The sequence below is a fragment of the Biomphalaria glabrata genome, chromosome 6, assembly GCF_947242115.1.
Source record: "Biomphalaria glabrata chromosome 6, xgBioGlab47.1, whole genome shotgun sequence".
Taxonomy (NCBI): Eukaryota; Metazoa; Mollusca; class Gastropoda; family Planorbidae; genus Biomphalaria; species Biomphalaria glabrata.
Window position 1 is genome coordinate 21,106,322 of NC_074716.1, and position 23,800 is coordinate 21,130,121.

Genomic DNA, 23,800 nt, shown 5'->3' on the forward strand with positions numbered 1-23,800 from the left:
AATTAGATCTAGAGATAGATCTATAATCTATCCATTTAGTTTTGTTATAATAAAAATTATAATAGACTTATAGTATACTTTTAGTATACTAGTATAGTTTATTATTATAATTTATACTAGATCTAGAATCTACTACTATCCAGAATCTAGATCTAGTCATAAGTGACTGTCTACCCCCTAGTAGTCTAAGTTAGTAAGTAGACTAGTGACGTCTAGACTCTAGTCTAGCTAGCTAGTCCTATCTATTAATCTATCTATAATAACTATATTAATTAAATAGTCTGCTCTATAATATATTTAGAAAAGTAGAAGAGTTATCTTCGGGGCATTTTGGTGCATTCCATGATAAGTATCATTTAAAATTGTTTGACAGCTAGATTTTGATAAGTATATCATCTGAATCGCTATCAATAACGTATCCAGCCATGTCTATTTTTATTTACATTTTCTCAGTCCATTACAAGACGTCACTTCCGGTTTCGGCCATTGAAGCTGATTTTCAAATCTCGTTATTTTTTCCACTTTCAAATTACTTTTTCTAATATAAATACGCTTTTCTAAAATCTCAAAATTTTAGGAACTAACTTTGATGCTATCTACTGTCTGAATCAATCGCTATCTCAATTTCGAAAAAAACCTCTTCATTTGGTCTTTAAATATGACAAATTAACAACGCTTGTCACGTGACCTTCAACAACGTAAGTAATATACTTATTATATATTCAGGGGTGAAGGTGAAGGTGAAAGTTCAAATTTAGTAAAAAGAGGCTACACATTTATAGTCAATGTAGACTCAGTGTTTCAGAAACCTGGAATATTTAATAATTAGTTTCTTACTCTGTTTCTGACACAACACAAACAAATCGGTTCAGTGGGTGTGTAATAAATAGTTGCTCTATTATTAAATCTAATTCAAATCTTTATCTAGACTATATAATTCCTATTTCACACTATTTCTTCAACTTTAATTAGTGTCAGAATAGTCAGATTGACTCATTTATGATTTAATTTAGTCATTTTAGATCTATTAAATTTAAAATAATTAAATCTAAGACACTATAGTACTATACTCTATAGTGACCTTAATCAATAGTCTATAATCTTACAATGAATTATTGCCTGTCTAGATTGAGAATGAGTGAATAAGTTAGACTTTAGACTAGTTTAAGTTTAGACATCACAAAGTTAGTTAGTGTTAGTCCGTCATGAGAGATAAGAGTCTAGATTCTAGATATCATTTATCATATATAGAAATATAGAATAGTCTGGATCTAGAATAATATAGATCTATGATGACTGTATGACTATGAATAGTATGAATATGATGATCTATCTATAACTTATTATAACTTAAAGAATCTGTAGTAGTCTATTTACTACTCTATAGGCTAGTATAGTAGGGGCGGACTGGCTATATCACTAATATCAGTATATATGAAAACTATATGGATATTCAGGAGGCGCGGTGGCTGAGCAGTAAAGCGCTTGGCTTCTGAACCGGGGGTCCTGGGTTCGAATCCTGGTGAAGACTTGGATTTTTATTTACGGGATCCTCGGGCGCCTCTGAGTCCACCCAGCTCTAATGGGTACCTGACATTAGTTGGGGAAAAGTAAAGGCGGTTGGTCATTGTGCTGGCCACACAATACTCTCATTAACCGTAGGCCACAGAATATTACATCATCTGCCCTATAGACCACAAGGTCTGAAAGGGGAACCTTACTTATATATAGATATTCGGGCAAATACCCTGTCCCTGCAGGGTCACCAAAGGGGCTGCATGAATACCAATAAATTTTTTAAAAGATTTTATAATATTCTCTTTAAAGTTAAAAGCAGCATTCTGAGCATCATCATCATGATTTAAAAACAACAAACATCTTTTACACTAATCTAAAGCATTGTTTTAAGTACCCTACATTCTTCCTCCTTATTATAGTGCTTCTAGTAGATGTCACTTCCTTATTATATACAACTAAACGATAAACAAGAAACTTTAGACCTTATTTCTTATAGAGATATGGAGTTCACTTTAGTATGAACATATTCAGATGAATCTATAAAGGGACAAACAACGCTTAAAGTCCTATAGGTGACATGTTCAGTCACCTACAAATTCTTAATGGTTTGTTGCAGTTGTCGCATGATCTCAAGTTGGCCCATCTACCATGTCCTTCATAAATCACATTTATTATCTTGAACAGTGTAGCAATACATTGATTGGAATTAGAATGCAAAAAATTAAAAAAAAAAAAAAGGAGCAGAAGATAAGTATAATAATTTTAGCTTTTATATAGCGCTACTTTCATGCTAATAGCATGTTCAGATCGCTATGGTCCACTCTCATTTGTGGACCGGTTGGGAGGTTTTCCGTGCTGACTTTAGGCGCTCAGTAAACACAACTCTGCTCGAGTCGGGTGTTGGACCTTGACCCCCATTCTTAGGTGGCCAAGCCAAGTTTAAGCATACTTAGCCTCTCGACCAAACAACTATTGCTTGAATCCTATGCAAAAGAATGTAGTAAAATTATTTTTTTCTCACAAGCACCAACCTTATGATGAAAGCATTTATGAATGAACAGGCTCAATACCATAAGAAACACTAATGCCAAGATGACAAAAATATTGACTTAAGTCAAAATACATAGAGGCTTTGCTAAAATATGAAACAATCTTGACAGCATTTTTTTTTTTACTAAATGTAAGGATATATTAAATTACTCTCAAACAAATGGACTTAATTTTCTGTTGTGTGAGTAGCCAGTTCTAAGATGCAGACAGCCAAAGTAGGTTTCCATTTATATGACCTTATGAGTAGAGTAAAGTTCCCTTTTCAGACCTTGTGATCTACAGGACAGGTGATGTTAAGGTAATCTGTTTCTTTGGCCAACAGTTAACGAGCAGGGTGTCATGTGGCCAACACTACGACCAACCACCTTAGAAATGGGTGGACTCAGGGGAGCCCTTAAAATCCCAATTTATTTCAAAATCCCAGTCTTCACCGACATTCGAACTCAGGACACAGGTTCGGAAGCCAAGTGATTAACCACTCAGCCACCATGAATTGTGAGATGGGCAGTTAAATAATGGAGGATGAAGAGTTGTATTTGTAAATTCAAGTCAATATGCCTGAAAAAATGGCAAGGAATGAAACTGAATCATAAACTGTATGTTTGTGATGGAGGATCTTCAGATGCTGTGAATGTCAAGTACATGTGTATGTTAATGTATATAAAAAGGAAAAAAAAGTTCCCCTTTCAGACCATGCGGTCTATTGGACAGATGATGTAAAGGTCATCTGTTTTTGTGGCCCACAGTTAACAAGAGAGTTATGTGGCCAGCACAATGACCAACTGCCTTTACTTTTCTTTAGCTAATGTCAGGTCCCATTGGAGCTGGCTCAGCTTAAAGGTGCCCTTAAGAACCCGAAAAAAAAAATCCCAGTTTTCACCAGAATACAGGACCTTCCAGTTTGGAAGCAAAGCATGCAGTCACTGTGCCTGTTAATGTATATGGTAGCAGGAATTTTTGCGCAATGAGAGATTTCCAATTCCAAAAGTTATACTTAATTCATTTAGTCATAGTGCTTTTTATATAGTCTCAAAATCATCTAATATAGCATTCATATAGCTTTAAAATAACTAATTTCGATACATTATTAAACTGTACACAATGCTTTTGAGGACAGGTTTGATTGGATGCCCATCATATGGCATACAGTTTGTGGGCCGGATTTGAAACCCAGTCAACCCATTGTCTATAGTTAGGAATAATAGGATAGATCATCTATACATATACTAAATTTAGTCTATTCTAATTTCTAGTAATCTAGAATCTAGATCTATCATCTAGAGATCTAGACTTAAGTCACTCTAATCTAGTCTAGAAAATAAGACTGTCATACTCCATAGCCTGATGCAGCGTAGTCTCATACTGATTGTTTCTACTTTATAATTATAATTTTATAATGATATTTACATCTAGATTTAATAATTTAATACAATAGTTAAAGTTAGTTATCAATGCATCAATATTTAATAGGTAGAGCCTTGACTCTATAGATATTTTAATGTATGATTTACACAGGACGAGTTGGAGGTACTATAAATTAAATTTAAAATTTTCATGTGCACTAAAATTGAATATTTTTTTTTTAATCATTGTTTCCTTTTTTTTTTTTTTTTTTGGACAACATTAAAACCAACACACACATTATAATTTTAGTGATATAACAATAATTACACAAACTTAAATCCCAAATCTAATGGACAAAAATAACTATTTGTTCATTATATTAAAAAATATCTTTGACCACAAACACACATCATTCTTTGTAAAGACATAATAAAATGAACATATATAATGTGACTAAAACATTTCGTGACAAAGCAGTTGCGCCAAAAGGTTGGATCATGATAGGTCTGCCTAGTAGATCTAAAGTGCAGATATAGAAGAATCTTGAGATCTAGATCTAATACTTAAAGTTTATCATTTAAGAGTCTACTGTGAATTCAGCATTTCTATGAAATATCTTTATGATTTTTTTTTTATGGAAAAGTAGCTAGTACTGCCTGGTACCCATGTTTTTTTTTTTTTTTACATAAAATAGTTATGTTGTTAATCTTGTCTGTTTGTTTCCCCATTATGACCCCCCCCCCCATACACACACTCAACAACCACAATGTTTTTTACCAGAACTATTTATTGTATACATCCTTCAATGGTTCATTGGAAGGGCCTTAATTATAACCACACATTCTTGGCCCATGAATTCTAGTAGCCAGTAGGAAGAAAAATGCTTTGATCCTCTGACTATGATGGAGATAAAAAAAAAGGCATGCATTTCAAAATTTAGTCCTCCTCTCTTGCACTTTTTTTTTGTCTGTCCCGTGGGACTTCATTTACCCACAATTTACATACACATAATAATTTATTTTTAAAAAAATGTGTCATCAATTCTAGTTCAAGACTCTGTACTCTGTACTATCTTAGCTCTTTGTTCTTTCTCCTATTAAATCTTTTAGAGCTGCAGCACATCATTGATGTTTCAAAATTACTGGTTTCAGCAGCTAGCATTTATTTAAATCCAGGATGCCACAATGGTGAAGAGAAAGTCTCAGAGTGGAGATGACTATGATGGAGATCAGTCAGTACCACTCCCAATACAAACATTCTTTTGGAGACAGACCAGGTATCTATTGAAACTATGACATCTCCTTGTTATTGTTTTAATGATTTTTTTTAAATTTTATTGTGGCAAATAAAACATAGATAATGTTTTTTTTATTTCCAATGTGTAGTCCCTTTATTAGACCAAAGCAAGGCAAATTATGTGAAGCTTCTTGTGTGGTAAGTGTAAAATCATATCACATTACTTTTGTAAAGTTTTTATTTGCATGGAGATAATAAAGAACATTTAATATAATTTTTTTATTTTGATATTTTTTATTTAAGATAAAACAAAACTAAAAACAAAATGGCTCTTACCCTCTCCCTTTTTTGTTTGTGTTTTTATTTTGACCAGTTAGCCTTTCTTTGTCAATAAGACTTGTCATTTGTAGCTAAAACAACAATGGAAGCTGTTTTGTTATTATTCTAGAAACTACACAAATCTTGAAGTAGAGCTAAAAAAAAATAGCTTATAAAATTCCAGGAGTGCTAAAATTAAACATGTTTTATATTCATGAAGAATCTTTCTCTCTTAACTCTTCAAGAAGTTAATTTTAGAGCAGGATATTTTTAAGGAGAAGAAAATAAGGTTAAAGGGGGAGTCAGTTGTACTTTAGGTTTATTTCAATACTTTCATTGCAGATATATTCATTCAATTTATTTATATTGTGTTCTTATATTAGAAATATCCTTTAAACCTATTTATTTTAAAATTCAAGTCTATGCTATTATCCTGTTCAATATTCTAAATTGCAACTGTTTACTTCAATCTATTTAAATATTGGATCTGCATCTTTGCTTAAGTGTATGTGTCCATAGATCTTTATCTAGAATCACTAGTTTGTGTAAACCATACATACATACATGTGTATGACAGCCTTCCAATAAGAGCTAGATCTATAAAAAAAAACTTAAACAAATTTGCCATTGGGATTCTTTTTTTGTTTTGTCATTGTTATACACAGTTCTCAAATTAAACTGTTTGATTCTTAATATCATTTTACTATTGAACTAGGATTCTATGGAAATAAAGTAACATCTTGGTACTTAGTATGATTCATGAAACTTAAACCGTATTCAATTATTTTCATAAAGTGAAGAAAATTTATTTTTTTTCAAATTACCAAATACAATTAATTTTTCTTGTTTTATTAATTGTGCAAATAGTAATGCAATAAATTATTCTTTCTTTGTTTCATTTTTTTGTTAGTCTTTTGAGCGTGTGGTGGTCCAGAACATTCTTCATGGCTTGTCTCCTAGTCTTTGTGAAGCTGTCCAAAGTGTATCCCGTTGGAAAGTTGTGCAGGCAGCATTCCCACATTTGATGCATGCCTGTTCTTCCCTTATAACAGCCTGCAAGAAGGTAATCATGCAAACTTGCATTCTAATCAAATCAAATTCAAGTATTTGTAAAAGAAAACATTAAAAAAAAACATGTCCTAGAAATCCTTATGGAATATATGAGGGATTAATTGTTTAACAGGGAAATCCAGAGAATCGTTTTGGTCCAAGTGAGACTAAGCTTTTGTACACTCTGCATTGGATCATACTTGATGCTGCCTCAGAATGTGAAGATGCTGATGCTGAGTTTATGATTCAAAGGGATATAAAGGGCTCTTCACCACACATGCATTCTCTGAGTACCATTCAGTTGTTTGTGTATCTATTTGCACCATTAGTCCACTTGTTACAGGTGAGTTCACATTAAAGAAATTATATTGGTCAAATTCATATGAATACGTTTTTTTTAGTTCTTTAAGTAGGTAACTATACTATACTTTTGGTATTATTTTTATAAAAATGTAGTCTAAACTCATATTGTTGGATAAAGCTTACATATGTTTTGTGGAAAATAGGCTTCATAATTGATAAGGGTTTTGTTTAGTATTTAGCTTTAGCATATGTTGTTATTGAAAAAAATTTTTTTTTCAAATATATATATATATATATATAGAAATTTCACAGCAGATGAAATTTAATTTTAATCATATGCACTTCTAAAAACAAAACATGCAATATTTAGAGAATGAAACATCAAATGCATTCATTGTATGCTGCAAAAATGGTTGACGAATCCCTTTGATCATTTGTTTTAACCTAATTAGTCTATATTTAATGTCATGACCAAATGTTATGGTAACCAGAGAAGGGTGGTCATTGAGTAGGAATTAAAGAAAAATTTTACTTTCAAATGTTAATTTAAAAAAATATATTTTCCAGGATGCAGATTTTGAGTCCCTAAAATTAGAAAATGGTCTTCGCTTATGGCGTCCATTGTGGGAGTACCAGCAGCCAGATATCCCATGTTTTGCCACACCTGTTAAACCTCAGAGAAGTGTTCTGAAAGCTCAGAGGTCACTTCTCAAAGTCAACACGAATGCTGCTAATATCTATGTTGGCAAAGGTAATTGAACATTTATAAATATTTTTTGATTTTGCAGTTTAAAGATATATTCTACTTAAAGCTGAATTATTTCTATTTCCCATTAAGGTACATCCAGGGAGAACTTGTTTTTTTTAAACGATGACACAATGAGTAGACATAGTATTGAAGAAGATATGCCGGCACATGCTCCATTGGCCAGGATGAGTGACATCTGCACATTGTCGACAACAGACTCACAAACTGCGACCATGGAAGTAATATGTGAGAACTGTAACACAGTTATACCTGTGAAGGTAAGTATAAATGCAGTTCTTGATGTAGTTAGTCTTTCAAAATGATGGCTATTGATGGAAAGAATACTGTTAAGTAGACTTGCATAACAAAAATGTCTTGATTATATTGAAAGTATTAACTTTTGGATTCATTTGAAAATACATGCTCAATACAAAAAATTGAAAGCCAATAAAAACCAAACAATTAATAGCTTTCTAAATAGACACATGTTGTTATCCAATTGGATCAATGTGTATCTAGCGACATATTCCTATGCCTACCTAGAACGCTAAGTGATTTTTTTTTCTCTGGTTTTACTGAGGACATTTTTTATTATGACATTCTGCCGTAATGTAGTATTGTTATTTCAATATTTTACATTAAATGATAGCCACTGCTACATTTTATTAGGCTTCATGTTCAGTCATGGTTTTAAAATGTGGGCAAAATCTTAAAATTTAAGTTTTTCTTCTTCTTCTCATGCTGAATACTAAAACTTGTCTTGTTGATGTCACAGAACAATGATGGTCCAACTTGTCGCTGTGGACGTAAAGATACACTTGTTGCCTTCCTTCCAGACTCCAATAATTATGCTTTTCTGAAACTAACATCAGCTGTGGACAAAGACTATGTTAAACAGAAGCTTGCCTCTGCTGTAAATAGTGGTACAAGGGCTCCCAATGCATTAGATATACTTAGTGCTAGTTACCTGGATGTGGGTGTGCTAAGGTGAATTGTCTTAATAGTATTAAAATATAATATATACACCCAAGGGTGAATTAGCTATTATCCGCAATTTGGTTATAAATTTTGTTATGTTGGTAGTACTGTTCTCTTTGCATCTAAGTAGTGCAACATTCAGAGATCCATTTTTGTAGTCCACACACTGCTGGCTACACTGGCTTCAGAAATTCCACTTTGTTTCCGCTGACCTTGCTCCATTGGACTTGTCTGGTCCACTCAGTGAGGCATTCAGATTTACTTTGGATGAAGTGAAAGGAGCATTGCATTCTTGACTCGCAGCTCAACCAAAAATCTTCTTTTATGTGAGCTTTAGGAAGCTTGTATAATAATGGACCAAGTGCATTGAAAAGCAAGGAGAGATTGTGTTGTAAAATATTGTACATGTATTTCCTGTTTGTATTGCAATAACATTTTTAACCAAATTGTGGAGAATAGTTGACTTTCCCTTGTGTGTGTATATATATGCCATATTAGGATTGCATATTTTGATTTTCATCATATTGAGGCATAAGTTCTGATATTTTCACTGCTTATCATTAAAGCCATTCTGTCCTTTCACTTTTCTTCTACAAACACTGAAGAATTTTATAATTAAATTTTTATTTTCTGAATTGTAGGTGTTTATTCTGTCTAAGCTGGTCTGAAGATGGAATATATTGGTCACTACGGTAAGCCATTTGTTCAATACTTAATGTATCTTTAACTTTTATTAGACCATATGAAAAAATGTCTGATCTTCTATCCAGTTGTCGGGTCAGTATTTTGAGGTTTTATTCCAGTATTTAAAATCTTTGTGAAAGTTTAATACTTTTATGCATACTCTTAAATTACGTCCCTTGAAGTTAACAGGGAGGGAAGTATCACAGAAAAACACAATAAAAATCTATTTCCTTGCTGGGAAAAAGTTGCCAAACATCAATTTAATAGAGTAATGCTTAGTGAATAAGTTATAAATGTCAAGTACTGTTATGTCATTCAAAGTAAATGAATTATTAATTAACATCTTATTTTTTTAAAAACTTGATTGTATTGTTTTCTTTCAAAATCGTATTACACTTGCTTTCCTTGTGGTCAATTCTCTTTTCTGTCATCTCTTTAGATACATACATCAGAGAATGCTGGAGGTGTGCCATGAGCTTGAAAAACTGGAGTCCAAGGAACGAGCCAGAAGCTCCTCTCTGCCAATACCTGATCTGAATGTGTTAATGGCCCCACACAAACAAATGAACTATTCTGATACTTTCATACCCAACACTCCTACCAGTATGGTTTCAGAGCACCCCAGTCAAGCTCTTAAACATGTTCCTGGCCTAGAAATGCGGCGTCCAGCTATGACAACATTTCCTATCCCAGAAATCCGCAAAGAACCAGCCTTCAAAAAGATTAGGGTTGTAGAGTTAAAACAGTTCTTTGATTCTGGGAAATCATTTCTTCGCAAAAGAGATGCCACTGAAGAAGGTAAAATATACAAATGTTCACTAAAAATGTTTTTTGTTTTTTTTTACATCTCCTTTGGTAAAGATTAGCTCTGATTGTTTGGGACTAACACTTCACTAGTTTAAAATATATATTGACTCAATTTATCTCTAATTTTGTATTGTGTCTGAATTAACTTCAATATGTTCACAGCAAAAGATGATGGTGTTCATGATTTAGAAAATGAACTTCACAGACCAGGAAAAGATATGAAAGAAAATAATGACAAATATGTTGAACATCCAGCAAGGTAAGTACTCTTTATCCCCAATGTAAGTCTAGTTGACAAGAACTGCTTTTTAGATGTTACTCAGGTTATTTACAAATTGTATTTGTTCTTCAGTTTGCAAAGCAGAAAAAGTGTATCCACTTTAAGCCAACAGGATAAAGATTCAATGGGAAGCAGTAGTCACTGTAGTGGACAAGAGTCATCTGCTTCATCTCAGGCAGATCTGCAAAGCAAATCTGTCAATTCTGCTGGAGACAATAACCGCCATCCTATCATTCGTATTACTGAGCATAACCCAGAAGTGAAAGGTACAACAGCTTTATATTTCCAATGGTTTAAATTGTTTTTTTAGGTATATATTTAGATCTTTGAATAAAATAGTAAAGATTTAAATTAATGCTCTAAAGAAGGAATTGACCATTACTGTTTAATTAATTTTTGTGATTCCAGATGACATTTTGGGATCTCCAGCTCTAGCTCGTAGTTACACAGATTCCAACATAGCCTACAAGCAAGATGGAGAAGTGCAAGAGGTTAGAGAACTCACAATGCACTTAACTTCTGTTCAACAAGTATACTTGTTGTTTTTTTCATTTTGTACATGGAGTGTTGTTGTTTTCTTTCTCAGGTGTCTGGCTCTAAGTTTTATATTCAGTCCAATGGTCACATCAATTATAAAGTTGTATTGAGGGCTCTTCACTTTGTTGCCATGAAGGAACACACCCCCAGGATATGTGAAGTCTTGCTGAATCTCTTGAACTGTCTCCTGGATCTGGACATTATAGAAACCAAATCTTTCAGTTTGTCCTCAGAAACTCTCTCTGCTAAAGTCAGTACATCTGGTCCTAACTCGTCTGCTGGGACACCTGAAGGTAAGAGTAATGACAACTTTATTTCAGCTTTATTTTACACCTTATTATCAGTGTTGACCTTACAGTATTTTTATATAAGAAAATACTGCAGTTAGAAAATTGATGTAATGAATCATTATTATTTTCTAAAAGCTAATCTAAATTCTGAAAACATTAAAAGGATTTAATAGTTGGGGATAAAAAGTCCATACCTGACTGAACCAATTTTGGTTTTAAATTTGAACATTGATTATAATCTGAAGTTCCATAGATAATTTTGGATTGCATATATATTCATATATCACTCTTACAAAATAAGAAAACTTTTTCTAACATTTAATATAAAAAAATTTTCTCCTGCCATTCTAAGTGTTTTGTTTAGTCGAACTAGAGATATGTCACCGTAACATTTTGTTATTGATGAATTTGTTAAATTAATACCATTGTAATTGGATGTTCTAAGTATTTTTTAAAAAATAATTTTAATTATTTAATTAGTACTTTCTTTCTACTTTCTTTCTACTTTCCTAGGTATGGATGCCATGCACAGCGGTAAGCAGTCGCCAAACACAGAAGGAATGACAAAAACAAAAGATGAAATAACAGCGCACAGTCTAGCTATGGACAGTCTGTTCAGGTTGGGGAACAAAATAACTATTTTTCAAACTGTTTTAAGAAATGATCAGATCTACTTCATAACAAGAAAGACTTTTTGTCTCTTTATGATTTTTTATTCAGGTTTAAAAAAAAAAAATATTTGCACTAAATTGAGATCATTATGAAACTTGCTAAATTTGTATTTGTTAAATCATGGATCTTATCCTAAAGAGACAATAACTGCACCCATATGGAAACACTAGTGTTGATTGCCTTTTCTGGGTCAAAATTTACTTGGCTCAACAAGTTTGTGTTTCTTCTATAGGACTGTCTGACAGCTTTCTTCCTCTTCCTCTCAAAGGCCACCTCAGTCCTTTTGCTCTCAGCAAGAATCCTAGGGTCGTGCCAGCACATACAAAGTTTCCATGTTGTCCAATCATAAGCAAATACCCTGCCACATATTTTTGTTGATAACTGTGGTCACTTGCAGACATCTCTCCAGGTTGGAGTTTGAGATCCTTTGGGTCTAGTTTCATCAAATTCTTCTTTCTGGTTTGGGTTTTTCAAAGCATGATAAATTAACATCTTTGAAAAACTTTCATATCTATTTATTCATTAATTTCAATAAAGTACTGTATATTCCATAAACATATGAAGATTAAATTATTCTATTTTAATTAATTTTAATTAAACAGATTAAACAATATTGAAAGAATCATTTATTAATCTGCTTTACTGTAAATGCAAGTATAAACATTAACAAAACTTTTGATTAGCTAAAGTAAAATGAAATATGTCTAACTTTTGCTGTACTCTTTTAAATATTTGTGCAGCTATATCAGTCGCAAATGATATTCATAGCTCACTTTTGTTTATCTAATCAGGATCTACAAAGCACTTGGTTGTCCACATGGCTGTGGTGATGGGGTGGTAGGTGCTCAGGGTGATCACCTCCGTATGAAAGGACAAAACTGTTTACAAAGGCTACACAAAATCAATCCACTTCTCTTCCACAAGTTCCTTAGAGACAGCATAAGAAAGCGTCCATTACAGGAGACAGTTGACTTCTTGCATGCATTCCTTGGCTTTTGTTTTGATCCTGCAGCTATATTACAGTCTCCAATAAGTTAGTAATATATGTAATTTTATTTATCATTGAACACTTGCAGAATTAGTTTTCTTGTTTTGTTTTTCTAATGTTTTTGTGAACTCTTAAAAAAGCAATGATAATTTGTTACTAGTGTTAGAAAATGAAATAATAATTTTGTCTCAGATAAACCCATGTGGATTCCATAAAATGTATAAAAATTAAACCAAATACTCTCAGCACACAAGAAGTCAGTGTCTCAAGAAAATATCCCAAGATTAGGCTATGCTAACAATTTTGGCCACAGTGTGGGGGGTGAAGGTTATCGAGGAGTGGAAGGTGTCCTCATTGCAAACCTTATCAAGCCCCTGGTCACCCGATGTGTTGAGTGTTCTGGTGAATTGTATGGCAATGAAAACATTGTAAGTATTTAATTCTCTTCTAAATTCTTTCTTAGCTCTTTGTATTCTCTCTTACCTTTTCAATTCTTCCAACTTTTTTGTTTTTCTTCTGAATACTTTGTAAGATTTCATTGTGAATGTTGTTTAGATGTGTTTTATAAATTAGATATTTTAAAATGCATTATTATTGAATATTTTAAACCCATGAAATAATTACATTATTATAATCATTTTTGCAATTATAATGTACATATAGTGAATATACATTAACTTTTTGATGAATAGTAATTATAAAATATCAACATTAAGATGTTTTGTATTGGCATTCTAATTGTTCAAACTAAATGTCCCAGAGTTTATTCTGTGATGTGCGGCAATTGATGGCATATGTCAAAGAAGTTCATGGAGGAACATTCCGACGGTTGGCCTTAAGTGGACTTTTGGACTCTTTACAGAAACTTAATAGTAGTGCCAAGAAAGTGCCACTTACTTTAAAGAAACAGGTTTTTCCTATCCGGTGAGAGAAAGTAGCATAAAAATACAAGCATAGATGAGACAAAAAATACTAATTGAATAGTTTCCCCTTGTGTTTTGCTCTTGGTTATTTTATTTACTCTACTAGAATAAATTCATATTCATTTCTTTTTTTTTTTTTAAATTTGTCATGTTGTTTTTTTTCTGCGTCACAGGAGGACAACATCTATAACTTCCGAAAGTGGGGATGAGAAAGAAACTCCAGTGTCATCTAAACATGTCAGTCTACAGAGCTCTGAAGATGTTATGAGCAGACGCAAATCAAAGAAGTCTCTGTTTCGTACCAAAATTACAAAAGTAATCAAATTTTGATGTAATTTATCCAAGTTCTCTGTTTAGTAAATACTTTTTAAAAAATGTTATAAAATATTTGGCACAAAAAACAAGATAGTTTTTGTAAACTTTTTAAAGTGGATGCAGTTTAATATGTGTTGTTTATGTTTCACTAAACATTTACAAGTGGATGCAGTTTAATATGTGTTGTTTATGTTTCACTAAACATTTACAAGTGGATGCAGTTTAATATGTGTTGTTTATGTTTCACTAAACATTTACAAGTGGATGCAGTTTAATATGTGTTGTTTATGTTTCACTAAACATTTACAAGTGGATGCAGTTTAATATGTGTTGTTTATGTTTCACTAAACATTTTCCCTTTCAGTCATTGATGTTTCAGTATGCAGCAAGTGACTCAGAAGTTACAGATGAGGCAGTTGGTGGGAAAAGTCCAAGAACTAGTATTTCTGCAGCAGAAGAAGACTCTCCACAATCTAGTTCAACACCTAGACGTAGATTTAGTAAATTTAACATAGGTTTGTGTTTAAACTTATAGGATTTATTTCAAAGAATTAAATAAACTATTGTAAACTATAATTACTTTGTAAAGGAGGATTTATTTAAGACACTACAATAGACCTATTTTTAACATTGTGTGTATGCATATTATTTTCCTTTTTTTAAAAACAAATTGTGTCATAAATGTGTCGGGTATGTTTATAGGATCTACTAAACATGTTTGAAAGGATAACAAATTAGGGTTTGAAAAAAACTTTCTAAATAATTTTCATTCAGAAAAATATAACAATAGGTCTATTGTGTCTTAAATAAATCCTCCTTTACAAAGTAATTATAGTTGTCTTCAGTCCTAAAAACATAAGGAAGAAAGCAGTATTTCGGATGGCTATTCAAACCCAGCCGCCAATCTACTCTCAAATCAAACAGTCCAAGATGTCCATTGAAGTTTTCTTTATAATGTTTGCCTTTAGTTTAAAATAGACTGTTTGTACATGATGATACAATTTTCTTACTCATTTTAGTTTGAAGTCCTTCAAAAGAAATCTTTTCGTTATTTGAATGTTTGATGTGCTTCCTAGATCATTAAAGTGCTATAATCCTTTCATAAAAAAGTATATTGTTCTCAAGTGACTTTGATCTTGTAATTTATTATTGGAAATGTTTTCTTGACTGCATCTATTCTGAAACTCTAGGTTGGAGAAGAGGTACAAAAAGTGATCATGAAGATGAACAAGTTTCAGACCCACCTCCTCTAGACAGACGGGAAAGTCGTAGTGAAGCACAGGTTCATCGCACTGGGCCAAGTGGACGAGGACGAATGTCTTTTAGGGCAGCAAGTCAAGCAACCTTGACCTTCCTGAGTGCAAGAAAGAGAATAGAAGATGGGATTAAAACTTTGGGCAAGAAGATGACACGTAAAGGAAGCTGTGATGGTGAGTGCAAAGATTGAAATAAATACAGATGCTTTCACACTATAAACACTTTAGTGAGACTTTAATTTATACGTACAAGGTTTTGAATATTTATTTGTATCTTCTTTTTATCACCTAGATTTTTACAAGCAAAGATCAGGCATGAAAAATGATGGCAATGTAGAACTAGTGTTTGTTAAAGAGAAGCGCATGGTGGATAAATATGTGATCAAGTCTGGAATGCTGCGTTTCTCATTCCTCTTGGAATGTTGTTCTCCTGGTTCATTGCCAGACCCACAGCTTCTTGCTGCCATGTTAGATTTGGTAAGCAGCATTGTGCCAAGAGTTGTCTGCCTTGATTTTCACTCTGTTGTTTTTATATTTAGTCACATAGCTTATACTTTGGATTTTATAGTGAATTTATTATTTCCATCTCTTACCCATCACATTAAATGTCTTAGAAACATGATGATTTTGCTGCTGTTCCAGGAGGCTCCTGTGTCAGCTAGGGCAGCTCTTCTGCTTGAGTGTGCGCATTTCATTCACCGATGTAATCGGGGTGAGTGGCCCAACTGGATGAAGTTGAACTTGCCAAGCTTTAGACACACAGTGGCAGCATTACAAAATAGAGGTCAGCCTTCAGGCTATCGCAGGAACCTGATGTTGCAGAGAGCTGCTGGGCGTATGTTTTATGCCTGGGCTGAGGTAATGCATCTTTCTTTGGTTGCTTTTGATTTCACTGTGTTCAATAGGAAACCACTCACATCTAGTATTCTATTCCTCATGAGTACATTTGTGTTGACAGAACTTGGGTCTCCAAATGGAATACATTCTTGCTAAAGAGCATGCAGATAGACTGGCTGTCATTGATGAAGTGAAAGATGAAAAAAGAAAGAAAGAGTTAAGGATGGAGGATGAAGAAGAAGATTTTTTAGATGAAGGTAAACTTTATCTTGAACAGTTAAGTACATTTACCAGTAAGTTAACATTTTTGTGTGTGGATTCCAAACATCTACTTCTAAAATTCAGTAATACAAAATACCTAATTTTATGCAACTGTTGACCTTTTCTCATGTTTAATTAAATTACTAACACAGAGAAATAGGAAAAACAACCAAAAAAAGCAAAGGACTTTGATCCAACTTACTGACGAACTAGCCCTAAAACACCACCTACCGGACTAAACTACAAACAACCAACCATCAAAACACATTTACTAAATAACACCTTAACAAAAGAATCAAATCCACTGGAGCTCAAAGTGTAGGCATGCTTGAAATAATTGAAAGCTATCAAAAAACAGCTATCCATATATATACAGATGGATCAGCTTTCAAAGCCTCCATCAATGCTGGTCTTGGTGCCTTCCTGGTCTTCCCTAAAAATAAACACTTTGAGATGAGCACACCCTGTGGCGAAAACCGCTCAAACTTCCAAGCCGAAATTGAGGCAATTACCATAGCACTACAGACAGTGGAAAACAAATTGTATGAAGTAGTGCAACCACCATCAGATATTGTTGTCTTTACAGACTCCCAATCCACTCTGCAAGCACTTAACAGCAACACCTCAAACAGCCCAAGAGAGTTGACAACACTAATTGTGATAATCCATCAGATGATATCAAAATTAAATATCAATATCACACTACAGTGGATCCCTGGACACATTGGCATCATGGGAAATGAAAAGGCAGATAAGCTATCAAAGGCAGGTTCATCTATGAAACAACCAGATAGACCTGTTAACTAACTCACCCTAAGGTCAATGTTAGTCAACAATCACAAAGAGGAGTGGCGCAACCAATGGGCATCAGGAAACACAGGCAGAGCCATGTACAAAGAAATGACTACGCCTAACAAACTGGACAGTATTAACTTCCTCCCCCGCAAAGAACAATCTACAATTTTCCAACTAAGAACAGGACACACACCACTATTAAATTACCACCTGAACAAAATAAACTCCACACAACTCCCCCTTTGCAGACACTGTGCCCACCCCTTTGAAACCGTAAACCATATCCTCTTTGAATGCCCCTCCCTAATCCACCTTAGGCAGACCCTACTTCCACTACAGCCCAACATAACCAACACCCTGTACGGCAGTGCTGAACAACTGAAGAAAACAGCACACTTTTTTTCCTTGGCACAGTCTGCAAAAGAGCTCACAGCTCAACAGCAATAAAGCTGGCTAGAAGAAGAAGAAGAATGTTTAAATTGTGTACTTATGTAATAGTAGCATTTTTTTGGTTTTGAGTTAAAAAAACAAACAACTTCCAGCATGTTGCTCTTTGTTCCTTTAAATAATAATATTTTGTCTTGACTTTGACCAGCATCAGTGAATCAAAAAGGAAAAGAATGTCCATATGCACTGAAAATGTTAGCCTGTCTAGTTCTAGTCGAGATCACAACTTTCTTAAGAGAAACATTCCAGTATCTCCCAAGATCCAGAAGTCAGAAACGGGAACATATGTGGGAAAAAAATGTGCCTTGTCGTCGCTACAGTAGTATTGTCAGTAGCCCTGGTCACTCTGACAAAAGTTCAGAATCCAATTTAGCAGAACTACCTTCTAATTTTAGTAAGTTGCATTAGTGGAAGTAAACTAGTTTCAAATTTTATTTGGTAGACAAGAAGCATTTCTAAAATAAAACTTTTTTTATTAAATGATTAAAATACACTGTTGGGTCTAGAAGTGTTATATTGTTTGCTGCAGATAATGTTGGCAGTCCAGGGGACAGAAAAATTAGTTTTGCTGTGCTCACAGAACGGTCTGACTCTCTTCACAGTAGTACTACATCTTTGTCTGCTCTGGACCCAAATGCCACATCAGAGGATAAAAAAGAAAGGGGTATGTTTTAAAGTTGTAAAGTATTTAATACTTTGTCTAACAGCTTGAAATAGAAGAGAATGCATTGAAGCCCCAAAATAATTTTTGAACTGTGTTTTATTTTAACTCTTTTAATTTTTCTTCTAGTTCGTCGATTAGCTCAAGGCAGACAGAAACTACTGAGACACTTTCGGCGAGGTTCTGGACATAATCTTAGTTTCCGACGAAGTTTCAAGCTTTCACGTCCAGAGGGTGGAGGAGGAAGTAATTTTATAGTTTAATATTTATTACTGTAGTTCAGTATTTAGTCTATAGCTTTAGTTTAATCATTAGTTTATCAATAAACATAATTATCCACTGCTCTAAACTATGTCTGTAATTTATTACGTTATAAGAAAACTATAATTTAACTAGTTTATAGTAAAAATAAAAACTTTAAAAAAAATTAAATGACAGACTATTATAGTTAGAATTTAGGAATCGTCTTGTAAAACTTGGACCTCTAAACATTTGAGGTGCATCCCTACATAATATCTCCTGAACTTGTATTTTGTATCTTTTTATTTGCTTTAAAAAAAATGATTGACATGCTCATTGGTAATGTTAATCAAAAGATGTTGATGAATTGTTTTATCAGGTATTAAACATGGTGGCAGCATTAAGTCTCGTAAAATAAGCAGTCACTCACTTCAGTCGGATGCTAAGCTTGTTGAAGAAGACGTACCAGCTGAAGTAGACAATGAGTCTGTAACCATGATGAGCGACGACACACAGGAATCTCCCATTGATAAAGAAATGGAGCTAGAAGATGAACATTTGTACACAAACCTGCCTTGGATTAAGGTTAGATAATGTCTCAACATTTAGAGAGCTTTGAGCTATCTTTAAGTAAAATTTACTTTTTGCCAAAACATTGTGGAGAATACTGCAAAACTTACAGCATGTGCATAGTATTTTTAAAGTGAAGATTGGCTTTGTTTTGTGCAAGTCTATTCTAATCTTTAGGCTTAATGTGCACCACAATGACACAGTAGGTCTGGCTGCCAGTGAATGCTATATAGAGCCCAGTCAGCAGCATGCTTCTTAAAGATACAAACACGAATGTGTCTGTACCTCCCCTCACACTCCATAGCAAGACTTTGAACAACTCATTTCTTAGCAATTGTATCACTTTGAATAACATCTTGTGTAACATCACCTTTTTGATCCTACACGCGTATTTTAGTGACCCTCAAGTTTCAATTGTTTAAGACTAATGTGTCAACTTACACAATCATAATTATATTGGCTGCACCTAGACACGTAATTATTTATTTCTGAACTAATACTTTAAACATTAAATGATTTCATTCAATAGTCTCTCATTTGTATATAAAATCATAACTGTTTCCTTAACCAGGTTGTGGTTCAGTTGGCTAATCTCTCTAATTTCATCTGTACTCATCAAAATTTCTGCCATCCCAACTGTTATGAACGTCAGCGAAGGTCTTGTACTAGGCTGACTGCTGCTCTTCGTAAAATATACGAGTCTACTGAAGAAGATGAAAAAGATTCTAGCAGCAAGCAGCAACAAGATAAGAAAGATACATTGAAAGAAAAACTGAAAAGAAGGGTAAACACAAAGTCTTAATGTCAGTTTTTAATGTTTCATATATTGACTGTACTAACTGTTCTAATACAAATTCCTACAAGGAACAAAAACATAATAATTGTCTTGTAAATAGCAGAATGTTGATTATCTGGGTTAACTGGGAACAGGTTCTGTCCAGAATATTGATCCTTGAGATAACCAAATATGGAATATTATAAACAACAATTCATTTCACCAACAATATAAAGAAAATTCATACATAAACATTAAATTCAAGCAAAATATACAGGGAAACAAAGCTTTATATATTGTAGCCTACCATTATTGAGAGAAATTATTCTTGATCTTTCACTGCACATCAGCAAGATCACTTTTGATACCATAATGTAAAACAAACAAAAAAAAAGCCAGTTCAGATATTTGGCATTCTGTATAACTGACATCCAGATAAACAATGTTTTACTTTTATTCTAATTGTTGAACATATCTTTAGATAAATATTCTCATGGAGCCCTATTCTGCAGAGACATTCCTGTCCACATACATAGCAGGTGAAGGTGGAATTTGGTTTGATGGTAGAGAAACCAGTCATTTTCTGTTCGGCTATCTTTTCTTCCAGAGCTGAGTAAAGTAAAAGTAAAGTGCCCCTTGCCCTTTTTAGGGCAGATGATGTAAACGTTATCTGTTTCCATGGCCAATGGTTAATGAGAATGTCATGTGACCAGCAAATGACCAACTGTCTTTACTTTTCTTAACTAAAGTCAAGTACCCAAAGAAGTGAACTCAAGGACATCCTAATAATCCTGTCCTAGTCTTCACTGAGATTTGAACACAGAATCTCTTGGTTTGGTAGCTAAGCGCTTTACCCCTCCTCTTCCACACTCCCATGAAGAAGTACACTTAGACTTACATGTTACACTCAATTGTTGATAATAGTTTGAGCTGATGTTTGCAGGAATCTATCTTCCAAGTGGCCTCACCAAGTGCAAGGAGAAGGGAGAGCACTCCACTGTTAGAGAAGATCAAGACTGATGTTTCCATAACAAAGTTAAAACTGAGTACAAAAAAAGATGACAAGCCAAGGGAAACCAAAGAAGACCCTCCCATTCTCAAGTATCTGACATCTCAGGTGCGCCAACTAATTAGTTCTTTCAGTCACATTCCAATGTGTACTAGGCTACCACGAATATAGAATAACCTACAATATCTCAATATAGGCCTACTGGGTTCATTCATGCTCTACTATACCTTCTCTCCAGGCTCATAGACTTACTCAATGTCCCATGGCCATACTTACTAAGGCAGTGCCTGTTCTTAATGTGGAACACTTTATTGACATAATGCCTGTTGCCTGGGAGCTCATGCTAGAAAGTGATCAGGAATTAGCAGCAGCAGCTGGTTAGTAGACATTGAACTTGCATAAATTGTTTGTAGACAGATTTTTATTAGAGCTTTGGACATTAAAGATTATTTTTTTAAAAATAAAATGGCTCATTAATATTGTCAATACATTTTTTTTTTCAAGCTTCAGTGTTTTTGCTATCATCGGCGAAGTCCTCAGACAAAGCAAGAAATATGATCATCAAAGAACTTCAACATGAAGAAACCAACCAAAGAATCAATGCAGTTCTTAGGTATATTATGATGCAATTGATTAGAAATCATATCTAAATTCATATTATGTATATAATCTATATTAAAATTCACATTCATCTCTTGATTTGTAGACAAACTCTTCTAGAGGCATGCTAGTTGTGTGAGTGTATGTGTTCCTTATCATAATAACATGCAGAGAATTAGAAATAATTTTGTTGTTGTTTATTAGATTTGGCTCTTTATGGAAATTTCGTTATCAAGTGTGGCCTAGAATGGAGGAAGGAGCAAATCTTTATTTTAAAGTAGGATTGTTATTTTTTTTCTCTCTTTTTTATGCATGTTATTGCCCTTATAGTTAGAAGTATTTTTAATGTACACTAGGACATTCAAAGGACAGAAGTGCCAACAAAAGTTCAAGCTAGTTTTCCTCACAACTAAACTTTATAAGGATCTGAGTTTGAAATAAGTCACACATTTCTGAGTTTGCATTTTCATTAAATCACACTACATAATGTCTAGAGTTCAAAGTAGGTCAGGGGTTCCCAACATTTTCACATTTGTTTGATCAGTGCACATTTTGACTGCATATTCACCGCAGTGGCTAGACCTCGTTTGATACATTTAAGTTTATGAAACCATTTGTAAAGTAAATTTGGTAAATTGTAAACAGCTTTGTATGAACACATCTAAAACATATCCTGGGAAAAAAAATTAATGTTACGTTTATCTAATAATAATGAGCATATGGTTCATTCTTGCTATAGACATACAATTTTACACAAAAAAATGTCTAGATATGTTATGTTTTCAGCTTCCCCCACCAAGCATAGATTTCACATTGCCATCTCCAACAATTGGTTTACCAAATCTGATGGTTGTAGACCCACCGTGGATGCCTCACTTTAAAACTAATATCGAAGAAGTGACTGTCAACCAAGAGGAGACCGTAAGAGAATTTACAGATAAGCAAATAGAAAATTTAAATTCAAGGCTTATATAACTAGATAAATGTGTACAAAAAAATAAGGTTATCCTAGGCTAGACAAATCAGAATTTACCAATAGCTTAGGCCATTAGATTATTGGAGTACCCTAGGACTAGAACTAGAACTATGATAATGTCATACGTTTTTAGGACTTACAAATGTCTCTTCTTTTTTGTTTGAAATTTGCCTCTAAAGTACATTTTGATTTTTTTTCCCCAGAAATCATTGGTAACAGCAACCACCACCCGACGTAAGCAGCAACAGGAAATGATTCGCAAAGCTCTCCTTGCTGAGGAGGAAAGGAAAAGAATAGGGAGAGAAAATTTCCCAATGACCACCATTCCTCTAGCCCAGCATGCTGCATATGAACCATTATTACACCATGGGGAGGAAGGGCATGAGGAAGGTAATTTGATCTTGTCCAGCCTCCTCCCTGTCACCACACTCCTTATGGTACTAGTTGAAGCTAATGACATCATCATGTTGACATCCATGTCTCACATCAGTTCTACTCTCAAACATTTAGGAAATTTATTGCATCAACATTTTTAAGTTGTCAATATTTTACAGTTTAAATTTTTCAATTTACACACATTCTAGGCTTATGACTTCTACTCAGTAAATAATTAACCAGCAAAAGCTAACAAAGTATATAAATAACCATCTAAAAAGATGTAAAACTGTTCTGTATTTTTCAACAACATTTAGAAGAAAAAAAATCAAACACTATTTTTATGTACACTGCTGAGGATGTGAAGTTGTGCCATGCACAAATAAATACTGCATGACAGCACTGGCATATGTATTTCCTTGTTACCAAATCATATTTAAAAAAACAACATTTGAAGACTTGCTGATTATCACATGCAATCAATTCATTCTTTAAAAGTTTGCCAGATGCTAGGATATTGACCTTGACCTTGTTGCACATCACATCACCTGTATCATTCTAATAAAAAAATATTAATCTCATTAATATTAATTTGATTAATGTTATGTTGAAATAGTCACATTTGGCATTAGAAAAAGGAATGCTTTGAAAGCACATGAAGACATTAACCTTGACTTACATACACATCATCCACCCTTGACTTGAAATGTCATCAGCTCCAGACTTAATCAAAGGCTTGTTCTAATTAGCAAACATTCACCATTGTATATTAGATGTGAATATTGTGATCTTGCAAAGCTTTCTTATATCGCTGGCCTCTCAAATCTGTCGGATAGAACTTAGCTAGAATGTTGTGTATGTTTGTTAGTTTTTTTTTTTGTTTTTTTTTTTGTTTTTTTTTTAATTGCTCATTTTGTATTAAACATTTTTTTAAAAAATGCTTCAATGATTTTCATT

The 23,800-nt window shown here is 33.6% G+C and overlaps 1 protein-coding gene across 6 annotated transcripts in view; it reads left to right on the forward strand.

Annotated features, from left to right (window-relative positions):
* Positions 1 to 729: 729 nt before the first annotated feature.
* Positions 730 to 23,800, forward strand: part of LOC106066332 (protein unc-80 homolog) — a 53,331-nt gene continuing 30,260 nt past the window's right edge. For 2 of the 6 annotated variants that reach the window (XM_013225323.2, XM_056031587.1), the window contains exons 1-35: positions 733 to 875; positions 5,064 to 5,188; positions 5,298 to 5,346; positions 6,377 to 6,529; positions 6,650 to 6,859; positions 7,387 to 7,570; positions 7,658 to 7,845; positions 8,343 to 8,554; positions 9,187 to 9,237; positions 9,669 to 10,027; positions 10,199 to 10,295; positions 10,389 to 10,582; positions 10,725 to 10,807; positions 10,903 to 11,146; positions 11,657 to 11,762; positions 12,607 to 12,848; positions 13,050 to 13,231; positions 13,564 to 13,727; positions 13,900 to 14,041; positions 14,406 to 14,556; positions 15,232 to 15,471; positions 15,590 to 15,774; positions 15,940 to 16,155; positions 16,256 to 16,391; positions 17,786 to 18,031; positions 18,167 to 18,301; positions 18,428 to 18,544; positions 18,918 to 19,123; positions 19,680 to 19,892; positions 20,827 to 21,000; positions 21,131 to 21,269; positions 21,397 to 21,505; positions 21,697 to 21,769; positions 22,279 to 22,413; positions 22,672 to 22,858. In XM_013225323.2, the coding sequence (XP_013080777.2) occupies positions 5,097 to 5,188; positions 5,298 to 5,346; positions 6,377 to 6,529; positions 6,650 to 6,859; positions 7,387 to 7,570; positions 7,658 to 7,845; positions 8,343 to 8,554; positions 9,187 to 9,237; positions 9,669 to 10,027; positions 10,199 to 10,295; positions 10,389 to 10,582; positions 10,725 to 10,807; positions 10,903 to 11,146; positions 11,657 to 11,762; positions 12,607 to 12,848; positions 13,050 to 13,231; positions 13,564 to 13,727; positions 13,900 to 14,041; positions 14,406 to 14,556; positions 15,232 to 15,471; positions 15,590 to 15,774; positions 15,940 to 16,155; positions 16,256 to 16,391; positions 17,786 to 18,031; positions 18,167 to 18,301; positions 18,428 to 18,544; positions 18,918 to 19,123; positions 19,680 to 19,892; positions 20,827 to 21,000; positions 21,131 to 21,269; positions 21,397 to 21,505; positions 21,697 to 21,769; positions 22,279 to 22,413; positions 22,672 to 22,858 (5,614 nt within the window). In that variant the 5' untranslated portion in view covers positions 733 to 875; positions 5,064 to 5,096. Of the gene's footprint in view, positions 876 to 5,021; positions 5,189 to 5,297; positions 5,347 to 6,376; positions 6,530 to 6,649; positions 6,860 to 7,386; positions 7,571 to 7,657; positions 7,846 to 8,342; positions 8,555 to 9,186; positions 9,238 to 9,668; positions 10,028 to 10,198; positions 10,296 to 10,388; positions 10,583 to 10,724; positions 10,808 to 10,902; positions 11,147 to 11,656; positions 11,763 to 12,606; positions 12,849 to 13,049; positions 13,232 to 13,563; positions 13,728 to 13,899; positions 14,042 to 14,405; positions 14,557 to 15,231; positions 15,472 to 15,589; positions 15,775 to 15,939; positions 16,156 to 16,255; positions 16,392 to 17,785; positions 18,032 to 18,166; positions 18,302 to 18,427; positions 18,545 to 18,917; positions 19,124 to 19,679; positions 19,893 to 20,826; positions 21,001 to 21,130; positions 21,270 to 21,396; positions 21,506 to 21,696; positions 21,770 to 22,278; positions 22,414 to 22,671; positions 22,859 to 23,800 lie in introns of all 6 variants that reach the window. The other 4 variants (XM_056031583.1, XM_056031586.1, XM_056031584.1 and 1 more) reach the window with 4 other exon arrangements.